Genomic DNA, 27793 nt, shown 5'->3' with positions numbered 1-27793 from the left:
ACCAGAGGTGCCTAAAGCCCCAACTGCAAAAATTAGCCTTGGCTATGATCAGAGGATGTCGGTTTTCTCTGTTCTTGCCTCTTGTAAGAAACATGCAAAGCATGATGGTCCCAAGGAGGAGAACACAGGGTTTGTCTCAGATACTCTGGACCAAAATGGCAGGATGTTCTAGAAGCAGGGAGTCACTCCAACTCTCTAATTCTGATTTCCCCATGAAGAATGGGCACTTAAAATCTAGGACTGCCCCACCTGAATCCAACTTCTATTCATTTGTCTTTCAGAAAGCACACTGATGTGGAACACCATTCATAAACTTCTTTATTCACTATCCTCATCCAATAAGCATTTATTGAAGGTCTAATCTGTGCCAGGAGCAGTGTTATGTTCTGGAAATAAAAAATCCAACGAGAAATGGCCCCTGCTCCAAAGGATACGGATGGTCCCCACAATATTAGTCATTGCTGAGACAGAAGTTACCACAGACAAGGTGTACTGAGAGAACATTAAAAAAAAAAAAAATGCTCTTGAATCAACTCTTAATTCATGGCAACCCTATGTGTGTGTCAGAGCAGACTTGTGTTCCATAGGGTTTTCAATGGCTGATTTTTCCAAAATAGATCTCCAGGCCTTTTTTCTGAGACACCTCTGGGTACTTGAATCTCTAACTATCTGGCTAGATGCCAAACACTTAATTGTTTATACCACCCAGGGACTCCCTGGGAGAACATAGGAGAGACTTAGGTCAGATGAGGAGTGTGAGTGTGTGCAACTTACCATAAACTTCCCAGGAATATAGTCAACATTTGAAACCATAACTTTTGAAGGACAGGTAGGAGTTGCCTATGTTATGAAGATGGAAAGGACATTACACACAGAAGGAAGATGGAAGCATGACAATGTATTGATGATTTGAGAAACTGCTGGAAGTTTGGTGTGGTTGGGATGCAAGGCAGGCATGAGTGGGGGCAGAGGCGCGGTGAGAACAGAAAAAGACAGGTCCCACAGAGCCTTTGTGTGTCAAGCCCAGGAGTTTTTATTGTCAACTCCGCAGTCAACGGGAGTCTCTGGGAGATTTAAAGCAGGAGAATATTATGACCAGATTAGGGTTATAGAAGGATTTCTCTGACTTTGGTGTGGACATGAATCATGAGAAGAGGAGGCCAATTGAGGTTGTTCAAAGGGAGCTGATGAGAATGGGACCTGAAAAGCAGAAGGAGCAGGAATGGTGACGAGGAGGTGGGTTCTGGAGATTGTAAGGCAGAGGACTGTCTAGGATCTTGAGAATAACTGTGAAGGGTGAGGTAGGAGGAAGAGTCAACAGTGATGTGCAAAGGGGTGGTTCTGGGCACCAAGGCCAAAAAAGAGGAGGAGGATCCATGTCAGCTTAGACATCACATTGAACATGTGGGACTTGACACATAAGTGGAGTCACCATGACAGGGGTCCGTCAGAGAGGCCTAAAAGTTGTAGTGATTTCAAAGTCCTGCCCATAAATATGCCATTAAATTAAGAGGTGAATCTCTGAAAACCAGAAAATTAGGGTCTATGACATGCCTGTCCATAGTAGCAGCCCTCAAGGGTATCAAATGGCATATTGCACTGGTCAAATTTGCAACAAAAGACCTTTTTAAAGTTATAAAAAACAAAGAAGATAGTTTGATGAGTTAGGTGCACATAATCCAAGTTATGGTCTTCATTCACCTCATAAGCATGTGAAAAAAGGAAGAATTGATGCATTCGAACTCTGGTATCAATGAAGAATATTGAATATACACCACAGACTGCCACAAAAATGAACAAATCAGTCTTAGAAGAAATACAACCAAATGCCCCTTAGAAGCAAGGATGGCAAGACTTCAGCTTGCTCACTTTGGACACATTATTAAGAAAGACCAATCACTAAAAAACAACATCATAGTCAATAAAGTAGAGAATCAATGAAAACAAGGGAAATCCTCAATGAGATTAACTGACTCAGTGGCTACAACAGTGAACTCAAACATACCAATGATCATGAAGGTGGTGCAGGCTGAGGCAAAACTTCATTCTATTGTGTAGAAGGTTGCATTAGTTGGAGCCAACTTGAGGGCAACTAACAACAATGATGGACATCATTGCTGGGGTCAGATGGATCTTGGCTGAACGCAAAGATCAGAAAGATGTTTACCTCTATTTTATTGACTGTGCAGAGGCATTCGACGGTGTGGATCATAGCAAATTATGGATAACACTGCAAAGAATGCACATTCCAGAGCACTTAATTGTGCTCATGAAGAACCTATACGGAGATCAAGAGGCAAGGGGATACAGAACAGAACAAGGGTATACTGCAAAGTTTAAATTCAGGAAAGACATGTCAGAGCTATATCCTCTCACCATACTTATTCAGTCTGTATGCTGAGCAAATAATCAGAGAAGCTGGAATATATGGAGAAGAACACAGCATCAAGATTAGGGGAAGACGTATTTACAACCTGTGATATGCAAATGACCCAACCTTGCTTGCTGAAATTAAAGAAGACTTGAAGCACTTACTGATGAAGATCAAAGAATGTAGACTTCAGTATTGATTACACTTCAATATATAATCCTTACAACTGGACCAATAAGTAACATCACAGAATGATGTTTCTCCACAAAATGGAAAAAAGATTGAAATTGTCAATGATTTCATTTTACTTGGATCCACAATCAATGCCGTTGGAAGCAGCAGTCAGGAGATCAAATGACATATTGCAATGGGCAAATCTACTGCAAAAGACCTCTTTTTAAAGTGTTGAAGAACAAAGATGTCACTTTGAAGACTAAGGTGTGCCTGACCAGCCATGGGATTTTCAGTTACCTCATGTGCATGTGAAAGCTGGATAAGAATAAGGAAGACCACAGAAGAATTGATGCCTTTGAATTGTGGTATTGGCAAAGAATACTGAAAATACCATGGACTGCCAGAAGAATGAAGAAATCTGTCTTGTGCAAAGTGCAGCCAGAATGAATGCTCCCTGAAAGCAAGAATGGCCAGACATTGTCTCATGTACTTTGGTCATGTTATCAGGAGGGATCAGTACCTGGAGAAGGATATCATGCTTGGTGAAGTAGAGAGTCAGTGAAAAAGGGGAAGACCCTCAGCAAGATGGATTGACAGTGGCTGCAACGATGGGCTCAAGCATGGCAACAATTGTGAAGATGGGGCACAACAGGGCAGTGTTTCATTCTGTTGTACATTGGGTAGCTGTGAGTCAGAACTGATTTGATGGCACCTAACAACAACAACAACATACCATGCCCTAGGGCCATTTCTAGCAGCTGTTCCATCCATTATTATCCTGATTTCAGTGTTGTATCAGGAGTCCATAGCTACTGAGTTTCTAAAATTTGTGAACTCTTATTCCCCTGATGGGGCAGTGATTGTGGAGAACTTCAGCTTGAGATTATTCTAGGCATGTGCAATGGCATCTGCTGATGAGGCAGTGGAGTCCCTTGGGAAAGTCTCTCACTGGCTGTGGTTCCTTCATAGGGTACAAGATGAGGTGGTAGTGGCCACCACAGTTGGTTGTCTCTAGTTCTACATCCTTACCCTTGCTAAGCTAAGAGCAGATCTATGGTAAGAAGTCTTTGGCCATCCATGAGCCAAGGTGCCATGGTTGAATGAGTGAGAGAATGCCCTTGTGCATTCTCTCCGGGATCTCCCTCCTTCCCACACAGGGAAGACAATGAGTTTGAAAAAGTGGAGTCCAAGTAGCCTTAGTCCACATCTTCTCTTGAGTGAATGGCCACATTGGCCCACACTGAAAGGATTCGTGTGCTCCTTCTCATGACTTTCTGCCAGAGCCCGCAGTCACTGATGTCTCTTCTTTGTAATCTGCTCTGTAGGAAAGAACCCCAAGAAAGAATACAAAATGAGTGTCCAGGATTTGTGATGCTATGTGTATGGAGAGAATAAAGCTGATTTCTTTCCAAGGCCCAGGACACTGCAGGGTCCCTTCAAGGATCCTCTATGGGAACTGCCCACATCTAGGATTTGGCAGCTGACTCTCCAGAGCTTACTCTCATGGCTCAGACTACTATCAAGCCTTCCAAATGTCAGAGACCACATTTCTGTTCCCATCCCAGGGACTAGTCCATACTGGGATTTTGCCTGTCTGTGAAGTGCAGTATCTGTGAGCTCACACTTTCCCTCTGTGGGCAGAGTTCCTACAGATTTCAAATGAGAGGGGAAAAAATACTTGTTAGTTTGCTTAAAAATGTTTAATTGAGTAACTCCAATTTGCAGGATGCTGAGCTAGGATTATCAGATCAATACGACACTTTTCAGTCTAGTAGAGGAGATAAGTTGGGAACACAAATGCTTCTCTGACAAGAGGAAGAGCCCATGAGAGGTACCGTGTGCTTGCAGATATCACAGGACACTGAGACGGCTTCACAAAGACCCATCAGTCCTGGGTGTTAGAGTGTGAATAAGATCCGCACAGTTGAAGATGTGAACAGTGCATTCTTGGAAGAGGGGCAGTATGAACAAAGGCAGAGGTGACAAAGTGAAGGGCTTGTTCTGCCAGAAAAAAGTGTTTGGAGAGATACTGGGAAATAATATTGAGAGGAGAAGACTGGATAAGTGGGCTGGGGGCAGATGGGGGATGTGCTGAACATTGGAACCAGAGGTTGGCCTTTGCTGGGGAGCAGCAAGAGCCAATAAAGGTGGAGAGTGACCCTTAAGCTGGCTCCCTGGAGGAAGACTGACCTGGTTGTAGAGGAAAATATAGAGAAATAGAGAGGTGGTGTGTCCAAAACAAGCCCCAGTGTGCCCATTGAGAGGACAATGGCCAACAATGAGATGGTGGCAGTGGGGGTTGAAAGTAGTCCTGGCATCAGGGCAGTGGTGCTTCCCACTCCCCATTCTGGAGGAGGTGTTGTCTTTGGAAGTGCTGGGATCCAGGACTTAGTTACAGAGACCAAGGACTTGTGACACACCTGCCAGAGGAGAAGCTACTCCCTGGGTTCTTCTCCCCAGACATGGAGAAGGTACAGCCACAGGTGTCTTTGGACTGCCTACTCTGGGAGAGGTCACCTGAGCTGGAGAGAAGGGTGGTAAGTGCTGCATGGCCACTGGCCACACAAGCAGGCTGGGGATGGGTTTGTGAGCCGCTTCCCCTGCTTTGGCATTGAGGTTCTCATGGGTGACATCCACACCCTTGCACCCCATCTCAATGCCTAGGAAGCTTGAAACATCTTGGATGCTAATTGCTAAGAAGTTAAAAGGCCCTGTTCATCCTCCCCACCCCCATGTTGATTCTGAAAACAAAGCTGGAGTTCTTTTTGCAAAAATGGAAGCCTTGTTGTTCTTTCTTTCTTTTCACACGTCCCTGTTATGTTGTGAAGAAGAGGTGGGTGGCGGACTTCAGAGGCCTGAAGTGACAGACGGTTCTGCAAAATGAGCTGAAAGCACTGCTGTCACTCAGTTAGGAGGGGGCTGAAGGATGGCGACAGTGGGTCATCCTCCTTGTGCCACATAATAAATGGAAAAAGGGTCCCAAACAAGGAGGGTCCCCAGCCAGGAGCCTCCGCAATGTACGAGCACAATCTCATCCATGTACTGGTCTGGGCCAGAACTTTGTCCCTCTGGCAGATGTGGGTACCAGGTGAGCAGGCCTAGTCCACCAGGCTCCTTGGAGAGGCCGCTTGGGCCTGAGCCAGAGAGCAGGGATCTGCACCCCTGGTGCCAGGGCAGCCTCAACAGGGAGGCATCTGTTCCAGAGAACAGTGTCCACCAAGCCCCTGAGGGTTGCTCAGCCACTAGATTGACTCCAGATAGAACCTCTGTTGACCTCCCTATTTTTGTTGCCCATACGAGGCAGCTGTCTTCCTCTCTTCATTGTTGGCACCTGAGGTGAAAGCCTTGTTCTTTCAGTAGACGGGAGACTCAGCTGGAATGACCATCCTCTTTCCAAGGGCAAGGAGCCTGGTTTCTAGGAGGCTTGGGAAAGCTTGGTGCTTTAGTGTGTAGTCCTCATTCCCTGTCATGGGCCTGCCCCTATTTTGTGTGGGCCCCTGGTCAAGAGTACAAATGGGATGTACACACTATTTGTAGACATCAACGCTTAGAAGTTACAAAACAAACTTGAAAAGTGTTGAGTTTAGTATGCTCTTTTCTCTTGCCTTGACAAATGTACCTTCATTTGTCTAGAAGGCCAGGCTGGAATTCTCAGACTCCTCGAAGTTTTGTGTCAGAACTCTGCAGCATGGGGAGAAGCTGCCCCTTTCCACCTCCTTTTCTTCCTACCCCCAGCTCCATTGCACACTTTAAGAGCCTCACATACACCTGTATTGACCCTCCAGTCTATCATCCAAGCCCTGTCCACACTCCTGCAAACAGCTAGCCCTTGACCACTCCAAGGATCTAGAGGTGCACATCAGGAGCGTATTTCCAGGAAAATGTCCAGGCTATTTGGGCCAGGAAACCCAGGATTTGGGTACCTGGAGAAGTACAGTAGGGAACAAGCTTCTGATGAGCATTCCCCCTAGCCCTGTGGGTAAAGGTTGCAGCCAAAGAAATGCCGGAGCAAGGCTCCCGAGTGCTTAGCACCAGGACAGAGCCTCTATTACTCAGGACTCTGGTACAGGAATTAATACAGAAGCTGAAAGAACATTCTGAGGCCAAATTTCTGGGCAATCCAGCCCAACATGTGGGTCATATATCAAGATCAGTTATTCCTTTTAACTTAGTCCTGGGTCCTCAGTCTTATCTGCATCATTTCAAAGAGAAAATAAGTACTGTGGTATACATTTGATTTGTCTCACTACCCACCCTCCTTACTTGCAACAACATTTCATGAAGTCTATTCTAGATGTAACTTTTTCCTTGAGTTTTAGGTATCTCCCATTTTGCAAGGATGTGCCCACCTTTCAAAATGGCTGCAGGGGGTAAGAGCAGTTGTTCATTTTACCTACCAATCCATTGCAGCATGTATCAGAAGGGAAGACATAGCATTTCATGCTGATGTATAATTTTTTTCCTAACTACCATTTTCTACTCCAATTGAGTCATTTTTCCTGTGTTTCTTCCTCACATCCCTCTCCAATCCCAAAGCTACATGTTTCTAAAAATCTGGATTTTGCCATTTACTGTCAGACATATATTTTGTCTCACAAAGGTGTAAAGGAGAACTTCCTAGACAGGTAGAAAGCTTGGCATATCGCTATTGAAAATCAATAATACTGAAACATTTAAAAGCAGTTAAAACAATAGATGTTGAATCATGAAAATGGTTTAATGGAGAGTCTCTTAAGGAAAATTGTGCCCCTGAGGGAAATCTCGTGTTCTGTCAGTGCTTACTTGGCTTTGTGCCTCATTCTCATTAAGTGGTCATTCTCTGGATCAGCAATAGCAGTAAAGGAAAATAGATACCACAAGTGCTTTCATTTTGAGGTTTTTGGGCTTTTTTCCTATTTAAAAGCCAGAGAGGAGGAGGGAGAACAGAGAGGAATGTCAACCTTGTGACACTCTCACCACCCATCATCAGTGTGTAAGTTTACCGTGTCCTGTGGCCAACACAGAACCTGGTGGAAAGCAGCTGCCCAACACTGAATACTCTCTTCTGTTTCCATCTTGGAGACTCTGTACAAATCAAAAACCCACTGTTGGCATAAAAGTGTATGTCACACTAACATCTTGGTGAGGGGAAAGCAACCAAGATATATATGCATTCTGCTTCCTTTTGACCTCCAATTCCCAGAGATGGCTTTTGTTTTTTGTGTTGTTGTTGGTTGCCTTTGAGTCAGATCCCACTGATGGCAGCCCCATGCACAAAAGAATGAAATGTCACCTGGTCCTGCATCATATACACAATCATTAGTATGCTCAAGACCGTTGTGTCAGCCACTGTGTATTTTGAGTGCTTTACAACCTAGAGGGCTCATTTTCCAGCACTATATAAGACAAAATTCTGTTGTGATCCATAGGGTTTTTACTGGCAAATTTTTGGAAGAAGAGTGCCAGATCTCTCTTCCTAGTCTGTCTCAGACTAGAAGCTCTGCTGAAACCTGTCCACCATTGGTAACCCTGCTTGTATTTTAAATACTGGTGGCATAGCTTCCAGTATCAGAGCAATACACAGGGTATCACAATGTGATAAATTGGAGGCTTGAATAGAAAATTTAGCTCTGCAGATTTCAGAGTCAGTAAGCAAGGTCAGACAGCATGCCAGATAGAAATATCTGCTATGACAACAATATTCTCCACCGCACCGGAAGTATTTGAAGTAAGGTAGCTCACCATTTTCCTTTCTTCCCTTCCAGTTACTTTAGAGCAGTTCTCCTTGGCAGTGAAGAGCTGTCCTGATCAAGAGGACCAGGCTTTGTTAATGAAGGTAAGTTATCAGATAAAGTACTCATTTCCTTAAAGGCTCCTAGCATTTTCATTGTCCTGAGGATAGTTTTCATTTTTACAGGCAGGAGTAAATTTATCATCTCTGAATTTTGTACTCCTCAGGGATGAGCTTGTCATCAGCAGGGAGGAGGGTTGCTGGTTAATGAGCACAACTGCCTTCACGGAGTGCAGGCAAGTGACAGGAGAGTGGGTGTCAACCACTAGCAGGGAATCTATTTGGTTCCCCAGAGAGTTCAGTTGGTTCTAGTTAAACTTATCTGACAGTCTTGAGTTTTTTCTTTTTAGCAGATTTATGAGGCTTGGCCAAATTCCATGTCTCCCACTGTACTTTTTAATTAAGACAAAGGATTCCATACGTTCTGTGTCTGCCATATCCTCACTTTTGTCACCATGGGAAATGCTACCCAAATTAGACTGTTCACAAGAACCACTGGAACGGGGCATCTTGTGTTATGTTCTCCTTGCCCTTGAGTGGAAGGCAAAATGCATTTCTTTCCCCCTCAGTAACACTTGTGTTATTTCCTTCCAAATGACAAAAGAGCATTGGTGTGGGATAATCTACATTTAAGTTGTACATCTAGATGAACCAAAAGTGTGCAAAAACTTGGCAGGTGGCCTGACTGAATTTAATTAAAACTTTATCTTTAAAGACAGAAAGAGGTAGATACCAGCACATCGTGAAGGTCCACACATGCTTTCCCACCAATGACTGAGTCTCATGTTCTTGAGAAACTGTTCTTAGACTGACCTTGAGGCATATGCATTTCCATGATGTCATTTCAGTTCTGTGTCATCAAGAAACCACATACACCAGGAATTACATTTCTTTACCTAAACTGTATACCAGGTGTCCTCTGCCTTTAGAAATGAGTGGAAAAAATAAGGCATCACTATAAGGGATTTTCAAGTCATTTGCCTAAGATGTGATATTTTGGTGTTTCTTTTCTTTTTTAGCTTTCAGTGATGTTAATTTTACACTAAAGACGTGAGGATACCAAATGTTGGGTTTGTCTGGGAGACCTGGTCTACCAGACTCCTGGGTATAAGGCACTGATTGTAAATGGCATAGGTTCAACCATATAAGCCAATAGACTTTTCTTGGTATTGTGAGGTTTCCCACACTAGCTCTTTGTTCTGCTCCTCAGGGATCCTTCCTTCTAGGTGCTGGCTGGCTCTCTGAGGCCTTGGAGTACTTCCTGAGCCCCAGACACTCACTTCTATACCCCCAATCTCTGCTTAATGTGTCCAGGAACACTGGGTCTTTGGCTCTTTCTTCCCGTTCTTTCCAGCATTTTTTTCTCGCCAGCTGCTGCTTCTTGCTTCTCTTTTGCTCTTCTCCTTTTGTTTGACTCTTTCCTGTTTTCCCTTCTCCACTGTGTGTCTGCCTGCTGGGTGTCTTCTTGTACACTGTGTGGTAGCACTGGTGACCCTATGTGACCTTACACGGGCATCATCTCACAGGCAAGGCAGGGTAGAGAGAATGGAACCAGAGCCTAGCGTCAAAGGACCAGACTCCAATCTCGCTCTGACTATGCTGATAGCTTACACAACTTGTGATGCCACAGCAACTCTGTGGCCGAGTTTCTTCACATCTGTAGTGACCAGGTAGGAAGAGGTGCTACCCAAAGCCACCTCCTCCTCTCAAAGTTTCCTGCCTTGGTGCTGACTCTCATTCTGACCCAGAATGGTTAGAAACTAACAGTATAGGACAGGGAAAAGATGCATAAGGTAGCCTGAGGTATTCTGACATGGGTATGATCTCCAGTGACATTCAGTATTTTATATCTTCTACATTGGTTTCTGTGGACGTGTGACAGTAGCAACTGAGAGTGATGTCTGTGGGTGTTATCTTGATATTTGCAAATATTTGAACATACACCATCAAAGAAGTTTCACTGAACAAAAAACTGTGCTCACTTTATATATACTGAAACTATCTTAGGATTTTTTTTCAGGAGATTGAGGTTTCTTTTTTTTAAATTAAAAAAAAAAAAAACCTTTTTTTTTGTGATTTTGGTGAAAGTTTACAGAGCAAATTGGTTTTCCATTCAACAATTCATACACATTTTGATTTGTGGCATTAATTGCAATCCTCACAGTGTAACAGCATTCTTCCCACTTCCTCCCCGTGTTTATGATTTCCATTCATCCATCTTTCCTATCCCTTCCTGCCTTCTGAGCTTTATCCCTGGGTGAATGCTGCCCTTTTGATTTCATATGGTTGACTGCTGTAAGGAATGCGTACCTCCCTGGTGTTATTATTCAATTTATAGGCTATTGTTTGGCTGAAATTTGAGCCACATAAGTGACTCCATTTCTAGGCTTGAATGGTGCTTAAGGGCCATAGTCTTGGGGGTTCTACCAGTCTCTATCAAAGAAGCTTGAGGTTTTTAATGATGCATGTTGGACACCATCGTGTGCATGTGAGAGTAGTGTATAGGATTCTGTTTATGTTATGTGGGAAAACTTACTTAGAGTAACAGTACATCAGTTTGAATGCCATCAGCCTGCAATGAGTTATGTTTGCTCCTGTAAACTATTCCTTTTGCAGATTATCTGCAATAAATTTAAATATTTAACTCAACTTTATTGGATGAAAAGTTGTTGGATGGGAAAAACACAGATCTGATCAAATATGTTTTTTTAAAATGACTTTTTGCATGCACACTGTACCATCCCTACATTGTCAGAGATAATTAAGAACTGAAGACAAATACTTTGTTCTAATCTATGAGGATACCATATACACTAACCCCAGAGAAGATGCAAGAGATGAACACAGTTATGCCTATGGTTGAGCCACGGTCAGATGATCCCTGGAAAAACACAACCAGAGTATGAGACTTTGAAGATAGCAGTGGCCAGAGCCTTTTTCTGACAATGAGGAAAAGCAGGGGAAAGAGGGAGGGAAGTGGCTTACCACTGTTGCACAGCTAGTTAGCCCAGAATTAGGCTGGCTACCTCCTGTGGCCTCCACTATCCTGCCCATCTGCCACCACCAGAGCACTCCTGGGAGGTGTGATTGTGATGAAACCATGAGATGTGTTGTTGTGTCTGGCTATGGAATCAGTTGTACAGTTTGTTAATCACACCTAATTTGTTGATTGTGCTATAAGATAGGAAGAAGTCATCTTCTCTGTGACTCAGTTTTTCCATCTGCCACACACAGGTCAAGGTTCTGACTTACAGCTTTTCATCCATCCCTGAAGTTCTATAAAGGAGCTAGAGAAGAGGTAGCTAGGGATAGACAACTGCTACAGGGTTTGCCTTTTAGCAGTATTTCACTACTCTTTCAGCCATAAGAATTAGTTCATAAGTTACTTATTTTAGTCCACCCACTTTTTAACTTTTGGGAGCTCTGGTAGCATAGTGGCTAAGACACTTGCCTGCTAACCAGACGGCTGGCGGTTCAAACCCACCAGCCACTGCTCGGAAGGAAGGTTGGGCAATCCTACTTCTGTAGTGATACTGCCTCGGAAACCCAAGGAGGGGTCGCTATGAGTCGGGTTTGACTCGATGGCACATAACAACAACAACAACTTTTTAACTTGGGAGCTCTGGTGGCATAGTGCCTAAGGCATTTATTTGACTGCTAACCAGAAGGCTGGCAGTTCAAACCAACCAGCCACTCCCCAGAAGGAAGATTGAGCAATCTACTTCTGTAGTGATACTGCCTCGGAAACCCAAGGAAGGGTCACTATGAGTTGGATCCGACTCCACGGCAGTGGTTGCGGTTTTGGTACTTTTTCACTCCACACTTTACCTATTTCTTTACTTGTTCTTAGTCCTACTTCCCAGTCAATCTCTTCTGCCCCTTATAGCCCCAGCCAGTCTTCCCCTTGACTTCACCTACCATTCAGTAGTGTTTCCAAGTCTGACCTAAGTTCCAGCCTCACATCCAAGCATGCTCAGCATGTCTACACCTGCGCCCGTTCCTGTCCTCTGTCCAGTTCTCCTTCTCACACGCCACCCCCACCTCAGAACCATGACTCCTCCCTCTCTGTTCTGGGCTACCATGCTGACTCTGATGCCTTTATTTATTCTTTGCAGCATCTTTCAGAGTCAAGAGCACCTGGGCTTCATACCCCAGGGGTAAGTTCTGGTCCTCACTCTTTTGGAAACCAGCCATGTGTCCTTGGGCAGGTTGCTTTAGCTTGGTGTCCTCTTCTGGTAGAAGAGAGAGTGGATTAGAGGGTAGACCTCAAAGCCCTTTCAGTGTCTACACTCTGCAAATCTATGACTGAAAATCACTAACAACCCTGCAGTTGTAAACATTCTTGAGAATGAGCCAACCTGACCCTCTGCTACCTCTTTCTCTCTCAGGCTACTGCATCATTTACCTACATGCCACCTTCTGGATTAATTTTAGCAATGACTCCTTATTTCCCTTGGAATAGGGTGACCACAGAACTTATCATCCAAACTTGGACTTTTTCTTTAGGAGTAAAAAGGAGCTATTAACTTTTAATAGTTAAACTTTGGTAAGAGGCAAAACCATGACTTGGCCAGACAAACTAGGGCATCTGGTTACCTCATTGAATCAAGTCCAAAACCTCTTTCTTAATCAATGGCTCTTCCTTGCCTGTCAGTCTTCTCTCTCAGTACTTAGGCCAGACTCTCCCTTCCCCCACTCCCACCAGGATTGTCTCCTTTTAAAAATTATGCACTCTTTTTAATGGTGGAAACTGGCCAGCAGGCAGATCTCTTGGTGCCTGTCTACATTTGGACCATCATTGTCTAAACCAAAAATAAATCATCATACCTCCCAATTTTGCTCTCTAGGGAGTTTCTTACACATCTGGCAGCAGCCACTTCCAATTTGAATAGGAGACAGTAGCCCCAGCTGGGATCCTCAGTGTGGCTAAAACTTCCTGAAGCTGACAACTCCCTGCCCCCCTTGGAAAAGGTGGGAAAGGGAATCAGATGCTTGGGAAAAGTGGCCCTTGGGGGTAAACACTGCTCCTCCAGGTCAGGAGACATAAGGGAGATCAGTGATAACTGAAGCAGAACAGTAGAACAAGCGTTTGCTCAGAGCAAGGCTTCCCCCGCTGCAGTGATGCTGAGCGAGGCCCCTGACTGTTCCCCTGCCACGGCCTTTACCACCGTCCTGGACTGGCCACTCTGCCTGTCTAGAGTAACCCTGTGAGGCTCAAGGCAAGCCTTTCTGTAGGTCAGATGTGATGATACGAGACCATATTTACTCTAGAAAACAGTCACAGAAACCAAGCTTCTGTATGAAAATAAATAAATAAGCTGGCAACCAGCTGGGCTCATTTATAACACCATCTCAAATCTCAGCTCCCCAAATTGCAGACCTATGGCAGGCCTGTCACACCGGCAGCAGCCACAGTGACAGCATCTTGAGCCTGTTTTCCCCGTGGAGCATTGATGGAGGTGGGCGGACTGTCTGGGGGTGAGATGGATGATAATTTGGTCTGTGGAAATAAGCAGAGCAGTTTTAATATCTGCTTTCTACCCAGCTGGCACAGGCAGGGCCCCTGGGGTTAGGTGGCACACTTGCCTGATACTGAGGCCCAGGTCAGGAAAATGTGCAGACACAAGTCCCCCAGAAAGCTCCATGGACTAGAGGCTACAGTGCTGCCCTGGAACTTCCTTAGCATTTCCTAACAGCCACCAAGAATTGATGCTGTGCCAAAATGCACAGGGGAAACTGAGCACTTCCCACACCTCCTCTCACCTCACCACTGTGGTCTGGCCATATAGAACGCTTTTTCTGTCTAATGACGTTCTAAGAAATCTGACCCACTTGACTCCTCCTTGAAACACAAAATTCCCATGTGAATGACAGGACCCAACCTTCTAGTCCTTCTTCCTGGAAACGGGCATCTTCCCCCAATTTAATGTAATCCCAGCCTGTTAGGAATGAGAGGTTTCACAAGGAAAAAAAAAAAAAAAAGACTTTACCTCAGCATGGGAATGGCTGTGCACTGAAGAGAAAGGGAATTTTCCACATGACCGCTCCACTGATTCACCTCCCCTCAGAAGGTTTAGAAACACCCCAGCAAGCTGGTTGTCTAGTGTTCCTTAAATTGTCATTGTCACAAAGATTATTTCTGCTTCACTTCTCCCACAGTTCTCCTCCTCATCCCGGCTGCTCCCCCCATGTTGCTTAGCCCTAGGAACAGTAATTGAGCCATTCAGCCATTGGGGATGGTCCTTCACACATCCCCTCACGGTCTCTTTGTCTGCCTTTGTGTTTGAGGCAAGGCCTCAGCTCCCTCAGTTTTGATCGAATGCTTACCACTGCAACTCAAACCTCTAAACAGGGTGTTTGCAGGGGACTGTCCCGGCTTCACAGGCAGCTGGCTGAGGCTGTTTTAACCTGTCAAGTGGGGGAGGTGGGGTTTTTCCCTCTTTCCTGCATTCTAACTGCTCTTTCTTCCTTTTCTCACCGTGTGTAGGTGGTAACTAATTTATAGTATCAAACCTAGCAGCAAATGGTTAATTACAAACACCTCCTGTCACACACAAGGCAATTATATCCTCCTTTCCTCAGACAGCCCTTATCATGCCCATGGACCAAACCTCTTCCTTAATCAACCAGCCCTTTGCCTTTGAGAGGGTGCTTGGCTGCTGAGCGACAGGGGCATCCCTTTACCTTTCAAACCAAGTCACTCAAGGACCTCCTGTCTTGGGCCACACATCCTGTGTGTAACCACGCATGCCCACAGCCACAGTTCAGTGAGCTGGGGCTGGTCATGGGGCAGGGGCCTCCCACACAGAAGAAAAAAAAAGTTCTCATTTGGGGCTTGATTGCACTTTCAAACCCAATTCAGGATGAATAGGGTCAGCCCCTGTCCTGTGTTATCTAGTGCCAGGTGTCTGCGGTGTTGAAATCCAGTCCTCATCCACTATTCTTTTCATACTACCTACTCTAGTCCTTGCAAGCTAGAGCCACACAGAAAGAAGTGAATGTGTGGATGGGAATTTTCCTAGGATAAGTTATTCAACAAATGTTGACCAAATGCCTATTATGTGCCAGGTAATGTTTTTCTAGTACCTGGTTCACTTGAAAGGCATACTTTCCCTTTTTTATATTTAATGAAGGAGCTACCAGTGACATAGATATCAAGTTTCAAATCAGACTTCCAGCTACAAATGGTTGTCTCTCATCTCTGTACCTCTGTGCCACTGGAATGCTTAGATGCCTCTCTGTCTTCACTCCAACTGCTTTCCCCACCAAAGCCTTGGCTACGCTAAGGCTCTGCAGGCTTCAGCTCACATTCATACCCCACAGTCCCTCCCAATGAAACGTAATTTTGGAAAAGGAGTTTTGGTCCATAGAACTAACTTTTAAATACAAAGGAATCAATATCGAGTGGTAGAATTTCAGCCTCCTCAAGTCATCAGAAGAGTTGGTGCCAAAATCCTTCTTCAGAGGCATTTATTGACTGCCTATTATATACCAGGCACTGTGCTAGGCATGCTAATAAAACCAAACTTACTGATCTTGAGTCAAGTCAGACTCATAGAGACCCCCCGTTGGTCTCCAAGGCTGTAAATCTTTACGGAAGCAGACTGCTTCATCTTTCTTCTATGGAGAAGCTGGTGGTTTGAAACACTGACCTTTTGGTTAGCACCCAGATGCCTTAACCACTAGACCACACCAGAGCTCCTTGTGCTAGGCGTTGGGGATCCAAATGTCAATAATACCTGGCCTGCATCCTTAGGTAGCTCCCTGCCTAATTAAGTGAGACAGGCACTTCATTGAACTCCAGTGAGCCAAGTACATTGGAGTGAGCTAAGTGGTGAGGGGGAGCATCTGAGATGCTAGCAGAGCACTCAGATGGGCACCTAATTCAGCATGGGTTGGGGAAGACTTCTCAGAGGAGGTGTCATTTGAGCCATGTCTCCATATCTCTGCAGGAAATTAAATTGAGCCAACTGTTTGGGTTGCATGGTGGTGTTGATGTGACATATTGTGTTCTCAGTTTTCCATGGATAGAGTATTTCAGGTATACTGTTGCATGCCTTGAATGCTGGCTAAAAAATAGGGGGACCAGACAGCTGCCTATTCAGAGAAAGGGTATCCAGAAGTTTCCATTCTTACTCTGCACATTTGCCAAACTAATCTATCCTTATCTTGAAATTCCAGCATTTGGTTTTCCTTCCTTTAGCTTGGAAGACTTCCTTGTCTTTTCTAAAGGTTAATATCAAATTCTGGTGTCTCTAGGAGGAAACACAGCAGACGCCATCATCTGCTAATAGTTTCTTGAGGAATTGTTCTGAGAGCACAGTCTCCAGGCCTAGAGCCAGGGATAGAGAGTGAAGGGGTTCTGGGGAAGATGAGAAGGAGAAAGGCAGAGGGCTTTCTTGTCCTGCAATAAGAGGGCCTGCTCTTCTCTGCTGTCTGAGAGACTGGGCTTAATTTACCTGCTCCACAAAGCTCTGCTCTTAGGGCAAACGAAGTGATGTCTTTGCAGCCCAAATGTTATCTCAGTCTGAAGCTCTGCATGTGTCTGATCACCTACGAGGAACATAATGATTAAAAGCATGGCAATAGTATGTAAGAACTTCATACCTGCTTTGTCCCATGACATTTCATTGTCAAACATCTAAATAAATATCTAAATCAGAGACCAACTAGAAAGCAGAAACCCCAGTGTTCAGAAAAGCAGAGGGCTGTCCAGAGCATGGAAAGTGTAACCCTGAGGATCTTGTCCATGCCAGTCTGGCACAGTACTTACTGAGGGGTGTTCTTTCCTGAACATTTGCTCTGGCAGAGGGCACATTTTCTTTTAGGCTGCTCTAGGAAACAAGGTATAGGGCAGGAGAGGAAATAGCTTGAGACAAACAAGAAAATTAGAAGGATTTGGTGGAAGTCACATGTGGGAAACTGAGAGCAAAATTTGGCCCTTGCAGGTAATAGTTAATGGCAGGAGAAAGAAGAGCTTGGCAAAAACTTGTCATTTCACCATTTTAAATGCTAAAGTGCCCAGGAGACTTCTCTTGAGTGACTTACCAGGAGTGTGGAGACGTTCCATCACAAGAGTTCAGCAATGTGGATCCAGGGTACCAGACATTACAGATTTACCAAGGGTCTGGGGGGATAACAGACATCCCAGCATGCCATGAAGGGGACATCAGCACACCAGTTTTACAGGAAGTCATGCTTGATGGGCTGAAAAAGACAGCCAAGCCTAGTGCTCAGGCTGAACCAGCTCCCCTCTCCACACCCAACCACTTTTGTGACCTGGTTAAACACTGGAAAGGTTGAAAGACTTGAAGAGTTCTACTCTCTGCACATGCCTATCACTTTCTCTTGCTCTTACCAAACTTTAGCCACTGTTTTTTGGGTTAGTTTACCATGTGCAAAAGTCTACTAATAAGAAATGCTATCTATAGTAACTTTGAGATGGAAAAAAAGAAAAAGATTGTTTAGTCTACTACTTCTCTTTCTCAGGACCTAGAAAAATGCCTGGCACACAGTCAGCACCCAGGAAGTAGAGAGGGGAAGGAGAAAGGAAAGAGGGGAAGTGACTTCTTGAATAAATGCCAGAAAATGGCCAGCATAAAATTACCAGTCACTACAATTGCTGCCTCTTCTTAGGGCCTCCTGATGAAATATTTTCACCTTTGGGAAAATCTCCTAACTTTGTCTCTTCTAGAACTGTGAAAATGGAGGATGGAGATGGGGCAACTTGATGCGTTCTTGAGATCTCTGCCCAGTGGTGAGGGCAGCTGGGAGCAGCCTATTGATAATTGCTTGATTTATTTGTTATATTTTGAAAGTACTTTCACAGAAAACATAACATTAAATGCGAGGATTAAGACAAAATTTTTAAGTGAGATATACCTACTATTAAAAGTGAAATACTCTCATACAGGGCAATGTAATTGCTCTCACCACTTCTAGTCAATATTATATTAGAAGTCCTAGGCAGAGCAACAAGATAAGAAAAGGAATAAAAGATATCCAGATTGGTTGGAAAAGAATAAGTAAAATTATCTCTATTCATATATGACATGATCCTCTAAATAGAAAATCCCAATAAGTCTGCAAGGAAGCTTCTAGAGCTAATAGGCGAATTTAGCAGAGTTGCAGGGTACAAGGCCAACAAACAAAACTCAGGTGGATTTCTATATACCAGCAATGAGATATCTGAAAAGGAAATTAGAGGAACAATGCCATTTGCAACAGCAGCTAAGAGAATAAAATACCTAGGAATAAATTTAACCAGGGATGTGAAAGACTTAGAAGAAAAAAACAAAAACAAAAAACTGCTATTGAGTCAATTCCAACTCATAGCAACTCTCATTGGGTTTTTGAGGCTGCAAATCTTCACAGGAGTAGATTGCCCCATCTTCCTTCCACAGAGTGGCTGGTGGGTTTGAACCACTGACCTTCTGGTTAGCAGCCAAGTGCCTTCTTCACTATGCCACCTTTTATGAAAGACTTCTACAATGAAAATTATAAATACTACTGAAAGAGATTAAAGAAGACTTAAATAAATGGAAAGATGTTCTGTGATTGAAAGACTTAATATTATTAAAATGTTGATACTACTCAAGCAATTATAGATTCAACATAATCCCAATAAAAAATCAAACAGCCTTCTTTACAGAAATGGAAAAACCAATCCTCAACTTTATATGTAATGGCAAGAGGACTCTAATAGCTAAAGTAATGTTGAAAATAGTTGAACAAAGTAGGAAGACTCATTTTTCTTGATTTTAAAAAATGTTATACAGCTGCAATAATTAAAACAGCCTGGTACTTGTATAACAATAGACACATGAGCCAATGGAATATAACTGAGAGTGCAAAAATAAACCCATACATCTGTGGTCCACTGATTTCTGACAAGGGTGCTAAAACTAAAAACCAAACTCACTGCCATTGAGTCAGATCCGACTCATAGCAACCCCTCTTTGGATTTCCAAGGAATCTCTACAGAAGTAGATTGCCCAGACTTTCTTCCCAGGAGTGGCTGGTGGGTTTGAACCACCAGCCTTCTGGTTAGCAGTCAAGTGCCTTAAGCACTACGTTACCAGAGCTCCTAGAGTCTCTTCAATAAATGTTGTTGTTGTTGTTATGTGCCATTAAGTCGGCCTGACTCATAGTGACCCCCTCCTGGGTTTCCAAGGTGGTATCATTATGGAAGTAGAAGATTGCCCAACCTTCCTTCCAAGGAGTGGCTGGTAGGTTTGAACAGTCAGCCTTCTGGTTAGCAGTCAAGTGCCTTAGGCACTATGCTACCAGAATTTCCCTTCAATAAATAGTGTTGGGAAAATTGGGTTTCCACATGCAAAAAAAAAAGCAACAGGATCCATGCTTCATACCATATACAAACAAATTAAAAATGGATTAAAGACCTAAATATGAAAACTAAAACCATAAAATTCTTAGAAGAAAATTCTGGGACAGTACTGTTGGGCCTAGATTCTAATAATGAATTATCTACTATTATAACAAAGTCATAAACAGCAAAAGACAAATTAAACAAATAAGACCTCATAAAAAGTAGAAACTTTTGTTTATCAAAACACTTTACCAAAAAAGTGAAAAACAAGCTATTGACTAGGGGAATATTTTCAGAAACCATTTATCCAATAAGAATCTAATAACCAAAACATACATAAAACTTTGACAACTTAACAACAAAAAGACAACACAAGCATAAAATGAGCAAAGTACTTGAATAGACATTTCACCATGGGAAGCATTTAAATGGCCACCAAACATGAAAATTTGTTTAATGTCATTAGCTGCCAGAAAGATGCAAATCAAAACCACAATGAGATACCATCTCACTCCCGCAAGGATATCTAAGATTAAAACACAGTGAGAGAGAGAGAATAACAAGCGTTGGCAAGGATGTGGAGAAGTTGGAACTCTTATCCATTGCTCATGGGAATGGAAAATGGCACAGTAATTGTGGAGGACACTGTGGCAGTTCCTCAAAAGCTAAGAGTAAAACTACCATTTGAGCCATCATTTCCACTCCTAGATATATACTCAAAAGACTTGACAGCAGAGTCTGAAACGGATACTTGTACATCAGTGTGTACTACAGCACTATTCACAGTAGCCAGAAGGTGGAAACAACCGAAATGCCCATCAACAGATGAATCGGCAAACAAAATGTAGTACATGCATACAATGGCATACTACTCAATCAGTAACAGAAATGAAATCTTGGTACATGCTACACTATGGATGGAGTTTGAAGACATTATTCCTGAGTGAAACAAGTCAATCACAGGACAAATATATATATAAAAGAGAAGAAAAGGCAAATGTATAGAGACCAAAGTTTCTTAGTGGTTACCAGGAGTAGAAGGGAGGGCAAAAGAGGCAGTTATTACTTATGGGATACTGAGTTTTGGTTTACAGATGGAAAAATTGAATTGATTGAGGTAGAGAGTGACAGCCAATTAATGTAACTGCTGTCAGTAAATTGTACACCTGTAAAAAGCTAAAATGGGAAAAGTTGTGTGACAGATATATTTACAACACAACCAAACACCTCATTGAATTTGGTTTTTAGGTTCGAGCTTTAGGATCATAGTTTCATGGAACATCCCAGTTAATTAATTGACCAAGTGGCAGGTTTAGTGCTTTCATTCTACCTGCTAGTTTGTTGCATGGTGCCTGGAGTCTTAAGAGTTTGCAAGTGGCCATCCAAGGCTCATCGTTTGGTCTCTGTTCACCTGGAGCAACAGAGAAAGGAGGAGAGTCAGGAACAAGAGGATAAGGAATATGTGGCTAATTGCCTCCATGAACAGCTGCCTCCTTTGCCATGAGACCAGAAGGACTGGATGGTGCACAGCTATCAATATTGAACATTCTGATCAAAGATTCCATAGAGGAATCCTGACCCAAAGGAGCAAAATGCAGAACAAAATTTTTTAATTCTCATGGAACACAGATTTTCTGGAGCCAGGAAGGCTGTATGAATCCATGAAACTATTGTGTTGATTTAAACCTTAAACCAAAAATAACCCCTGAAATCTCCTTAAAATCAAACACTAGTTTAACCTAACTGGTCTTGACCATTCTGCTCTTTTAAGATCTATCTATATGGAATCCAAGTGACAACAGAAACTCAAAAGATAAGATAGAAAACTTGTTGTTGTTATGTGCCATCGAGATAGAAAACTTAGGAGACAGTTATTTTATGTTAATGGAGAGGGAAATCTTGAAAAAGGAGGGTGAGAATGGTTATACAAGTCAAAGAATGTAATCACTGTCACTGACTTGTACATATAAAAATTGATGAATTGGTTAAATTGGTGTATGTTCTGCTGTGTATATACCAAAAAGTAAATTGTGTTTTTTAAAAAGTGAAATACTCTCATATTGGGTTAAAAACAAAACCCAACTCTATGATGCCTGTGGAAAAAAATGCAGACTTTGGCTTCCAGGAAGATGGTATAGATGTACTCATCGTTTTCTTCCTGCTCAGCTAAAATCCATGGATACTATATGTGAAACAAACTGCGTATAAAAACAAACCTAAGATCCATGGACACGATATATAAAAGACTTTTTAGGTGGAGAACAGAAAGCAAACCACCTGGGAAACTCAAGACCCAAAGGATGACACAGGGGTGAGTTTCCCCTGGGTTTTCTCTTTGCTTCTGTATCCCAGATTTCAGCTGAGGAAGTTGAACACCTGGAAAAGGCAGTGGGCACAGATTTATTTAAAAAAAAAAAAAAAAAAAAAAGTCTCCTCTTTCTAGCCAAAGGACCAGGAAACAGGCAGCCTAACAAGATAGAAAACTTTCAGACAATAACTGCTCTACTTCAGCACATACTATGGAAAAGTCTTTTGGCCTCACTCTCATCCATACCAGGAAGAGTAAAGTGGGGAGCCTGTTGACATCTACTCTCTCCATGGGGTAATGAGGCAACTCAGCCCTTCTACTCGGATTGTGTCAGAGGAGGCCTGTAAGAGAACCAGGACTTTCATCTCTACCTGGCAGCAGTGAACCCTCACCCTCACCCCACCACTGTGTCAATGGAGGGCACCTGGGGAGCTACCTGACAGTAACAAACCCCTCTTCCCCAACATGGTGCTAGAGGATGCCAAGTTGGGAATCATGGCTTTTGCCACTGCCAAGGGCTAATGAGGCCACTCCCATCCCCTATGATATCAGTAAAGCCATGCAGAATGGTATATGCAGAAATATGGCACTACTACCCCTCCTAGCCATGATGTTATCAGGGAACTGCTAATGGGGATCCAGTATTTCCACGCATGCCTACCAGTTATGGGGGCCACCTCCTCTGATTGTCAGCAGTGGCCAAGGTGCTTCCCACTTATGGAACAATACCAGAAGAAGAAGCCAGCTAATACAGAAGGTTTATATAAGATCCAGAATCTTAAAACGTAATACCCAACATTTCTAGGTTTCTCTAAAAAATTACTCCTCGTAGCAAGAACTGGAAAGATCTCAAATAGAATGAAAAAAGACGTTCAACAGACACTAATGCCAAAATGACAGTGATGTTAGAATTATATAACAAAGATTTTGAAGCAGCCATTATAAAAATGCTTCAGTGAACAACTACAAGCATGCTTAAAATAAATGGAACAATTGAAAGTTTGATCAAATAGTCTCAGAAAAGAAATGGAAGGTATACCGAAGATGCAATTGAAATACAAGAACAGAAAAGATATATATAACTTAAAAAAAGAAAAAAATCCCAACAGATAGGTTCAGCAGCAGAATGGAAGGGATAGATGGAAGAATCAGTAAAGTGGAAGACAGAAAAACAGAAATTACAGAGTTTACACAACAGAAAGAAAACAGGCCAAAAAAAATAATAATAATGAACAGAGTCTCAAGGACTTACAGGACTATAGCAAAAAGTCTAAGACAGAAAAACAAATTACAGAGTTTACACAACAGAAAGAAAACAGGCCAAAAAAAATAATGAACAGAGTCTCAGGGACTTACAGGACTATAGCAAAAAGTCCAATATTTATGCCATTAGAATCCTAGAAGGAGAGGAGAAAGAGAGCAGGGCTGAAAAAAGTATTCGTAGAACTAACAACTGAAAACTCCCAAAATTGTCAAAATACACGAATGTACAGATTTAAGAAGCTGAGTGAACTCCAAACAGAATAAACTAAAAGAAGTCCACACTAAGACACATCATAATGAAGCTTCTGAAAGCTAAATACAAAGAAAAAAATCTTGAAAACAGTGAGAGAGAAACTACTTTTTACCATTGAGAAAAATCCATTCAAATGGCGGCAGATCTCTCATCTGAAATGATAAATGGAGTGACACAGCATTTTTCTAGTACTGGAAAAAAAGAAATACCAATCCAGGATCCTATACAGAGTAAAACTATCTTTCAAAAATAAAGGCTGAGTCAAGACATTTTCAGATGAAGAGAACTTCTGTATGGATGAGCTCTGAAAGACTTGGTCACCAATATGCTTATGCTGAAAGAACGCCCAAAAGACATTCTCCAAACAGAAAGGAAACCATGAAAGATGGCAGCTTGGAATGTCAGGAAAGAAGAAAGGGTATGGTAAGCAAAAATATGGGTAAATTCAATTGCCTTTTCTTCTTCTGAGTTTTCTAAATTATATTTGACAATTGAAGCAAAAATTATGACACCATCTGTGATTCTAAATGCACATAGAGAAAGTATTCAAGAGAAGCTTACACAGAGAGGATAAATAGACACAAAGGTAAGATTTCTACATGTCACTAAAATTGCTAAAATGTTAACAGCAGGAGCTCCGGTAGCATAGTGCCTAAGGTACTTGACTGCTAACCAGAAGGCTGGCGGTTCAAACTCACCAGCCACTCCTTGGGAGGAAGGTTGAGCAATCTATTTCTGTAGTGGTACCACCTCGGAAACCCAAGGAGGGGTCGCTGTGAGTCAGGTCCGACTCAATGGCACATAACAACAACAACAACAACAGAGGACTGTGATAAGTTATGTATATAAAATGTTACCCCTAGAGGAACCACTAAAAAAAGCTATACAAAGAGATGTACCCCAAAACACTGTACAGAAAAACCAAACCCACTGCTTTCTAATCAATTCAACTCATAGCTACCACTCCTTGGGTTTCTGAGGCGGTATCTCTATGGAAGTAGATTGCCTAATCCTCCTTCCAAGCAGTGGCTGGTGGGTTTGAACTGCCAGCCTTCTGGTTAGCAGTCAAATGCCTTAGGCACTATGCCACCAAAACACTATAGATAAATCAAAATGGAACTCCAGGAAGTGCTTAAGCAAGTAAGTAAGGCATGGAGGAGAAATGAAAAACATGGAGAACAAATAAAAATAAAAAAATAAAATATCAGTCTTAAGTCCTAATATATGAATAATTACATTAAATGTAACATTATATTAAGTACATTAAATGTAAATGTTAAAATGCACCGGTTGATGAAAAGTCACAGTTTGGCAGAGTAGATTAAAAATATGACTGAACTATATTCTGTCTATAAGATGATGTAGGTAGCTTGAAAATAAAAGAATGAAAAAAGATACAGCATGCAAACATTAATCAAACAAAGCAGGAGTGGCTGCATTAATATTAAATAAAGTAGCCATCAAAGGAAAGAAAATTACCAGAGCTTCACAGGAATATTAAATAATTATAAAAGGATCATTTACTGGGAAGATAGAGCAATGCATCAGTCACCAGAACTAAAAAATATGAAGCAAAAAGTGATGTTGTTGTTGTTATATGCCATTGAGTCAGACCCGACTCATAGCGACCCCTCCTTGGGTTTCTGAGGCAGTATCTCTACGGAAGTAGATTGCCCCATCTTCCTTCCGAGGAGTGGCTGGTGGGTTTGAACAGCCAGCCTTCTGGTTAGCGGTCAAGTGCCTTAGGCACTATGCTACCAGAGCTCCAAAAAAAAAAGTGATAGAATGAAAGAAAATCCAGAGTTGTAGTTGGAGATAAATATACCACTCTCAATAGAATAAGCAGAAAACCTCAATAACACTATCAACAAACAGGATCTAGTTGACAATTATAGATTACTGCACCCAACAATAGCAAAATACATTATTTTTAAGTTACCCATAGAATATGTACCAAAATAGGCTGTAATTTGAAACATAAACCAAACCACAAGAAATTTAAAAGATGAAATTGCACTAAGTGCTTTCTCTGACCACAATGGAATAAAACTAGAAATCAATTAAAAAGTGTAACAGGGAAATCACTAAATATTTGGAACTATATAACATACTTCTAAATAAGCCATGAGCTAAAGAGGAAATAAAAGCAACACATTGAACTGAATGAAAATTAAAATATACCAAATTTGCAGGGCATAGCTAAAGCAGTACTAAAGGGAAACTTAGACACTTACATTAAATAGAGGCAACATCTTAAATCAGTAACCTAAACTCCCACCTCAAGAATATAGAAAAAGAAGAGCAAAATAAGCTGAAAGCAAGCATTATGAAGGAAGTTAATAAAGTGCATAAATCAATGAAATTGAAACCAGAAAGAAAAATAAAGAAGTCATTGAAGAGCTAGATCTTTGTAAAGGTTTAAAAAAGAAGAAGAAGAAGAAGATAAACCTCTAGCAAGACTAACAAGGAAAAGAAACGAATTACCAATGTCACAAATTAAACAGGAAGTATCACTAAAGACTGTGTACCCATCAAAAGAATAAGGGTGATAAGAATAAGGGTGATTGCACAATGTGAAGAATATAATCAATGTAACTCAATTATTCATGTAGAAATTGTTGAATAAGTGAATGTTTTATTGAGTATATTTTCTCCACAATTTTAAAAAAAGAAGACTTATAAGGGAATACTATGAACAATTCTATACACATAAGTTTGATAACTTAAATGAAATGAATCAATTCCACACACGTTACAAAAAATAAAAACGTACCACAATTTGCTCAATATGAAGCAGATCATTTGAATAGCCCTATAACTCTTAAGAAAACTTGAAATAATAATTCAAAATTCCTAGCAAGTGAAATCTCCAGGCCCAGATATTTCACTGGAGAATTCTACTAAATGTTGGGAAAAATACTAACAATTTTACACCATCTCTTCCAGAAAGTAGAAGAGGAGGAAATACTTCCCAATTAATTGTATAAAGCTAATACAGTAAAACCTGTGAAAGCTGGAACCTGTGTAAAGTAGGAACCTATCAGAGATGGAAAACTCAAATGATTTCCACAAATAGAGAACAATAGAAAACTGGGAAGACTGCACCCTGTCAAAGGTAGAAAACTTGAAAGAAAGAAAAGCAGACAGTCCTGTTAAGTTCCAGCTCTCATAGGTTGCACTGTATTGTGCTAATGCCAAAACGTGACACAGAACAAAACCAGAAAACTAGACAGATATCCTTCATGAATATAGATGTGAAAATCCTTTTAAAAATGTAAGGAAATGAAATTTAGAAATATGTAAAAAGAATTATAGAACATTACCAAATGTGGTTTAAGGATGCAAGCTGATTCAATTTTCGATAATCTATCAATTTAATTCACCATTTTAACAGACTGAAAAGGAAAAGTCACATGATCAATTGAAGCAGACAAAACACTTGACAAATTCAATGCCCATTCATATCAACTCTCAGACAAATGAGAAGAGGAAAAGTTCCTCAGCCTGATAAAGAATATCTACAAAAACCCTATAGCTTATTTATAATGATATTTTTAAAAAGTAGCTGCTGAGGCTCCTTATTTACAATAAAACACCTCATGTGATTTGGTTCCTTGGTTTGGAGGTTAAGGGTCATGGTTTCATGGGACATCCCAGTTACCTGGCTTAATAACATGTTTAGTGCTTATGTTCTACCTCCTAGTTAGATGCGTATTTCCTGGGCTCTTAAAAGCTTACAAGTGACCATCCAAAGCATAACAGCTGGTCTCTAGTCTCTTGGAAGAACAGAGGAAGAGGGAGAATCAGGAATAGCAAGAGGATATGGGACGTGTGGCTAATTGCTTCCATGAACCATTGCTTCCTTGGCCGTGAGACCAAAGAAATGGATGGTGCCCAGATATCTTAACTTAACATTTTGATCAAAGATTCAATAGAAGAATCTTAATCAAAAGGGAGAAAATATAAAACAGAACTTCAAATTCTAATGGACTCCAGATTTTCTGGAGCCCTGGGAGGTGATGAATCCCTGAAATGATGATGAGCTTTAAATCTTTCACCAAAAATAACCACCTGAAGTCTTTGGAAACCCAAGATGGGGTTGCTATGAGTCAGATCCGACTCCAAGGCAATGAGAGTAAAGAATGAATGTCTGCCTTGAGCTTTATGCTCTTTTAAGATCTATATATAGAGCTGAGTTCTGGCAAGATGGCGGACTAGGCAGAAACACTGCACAGACCCTCTTCAACAAAGAAAAGGGAAACCAATTAACACAAAAACAGAAGATAATCCTAGACCCCTGAGCCTTGAAGGGAAGGATATAGAAG

At 41.9% G+C, this 27793-nt stretch overlaps 1 protein-coding gene across 1 annotated transcript in view; it reads left to right on the top strand.

Annotated features, from left to right (window-relative positions):
* ACOXL (acyl-CoA oxidase like) overlaps positions 1-27793 on the top strand; it is a 613336-nt gene that overhangs the window by 487537 nt on the left and 98006 nt on the right. Inside the window, exon 15 of the mRNA XM_007959419.2 lies at positions 8290-8360. Coding sequence (XP_007957610.2) covers positions 8290-8360 — 71 coding nt within the window. The remainder of the gene's footprint in view (positions 1-8289; positions 8361-27793) is intronic.

Source organism: Orycteropus afer, unplaced genomic scaffold, assembly GCF_000298275.1.
Source record: "Orycteropus afer afer isolate SDZICR_OR568_19922 unplaced genomic scaffold, OryAfe1.0 scaffold00017, whole genome shotgun sequence".
Classification (NCBI taxonomy): domain Eukaryota; kingdom Metazoa; phylum Chordata; class Mammalia; order Tubulidentata; family Orycteropodidae; genus Orycteropus; species Orycteropus afer.
This window is presented reverse-complemented; position numbering and strand designations above follow the sequence as displayed.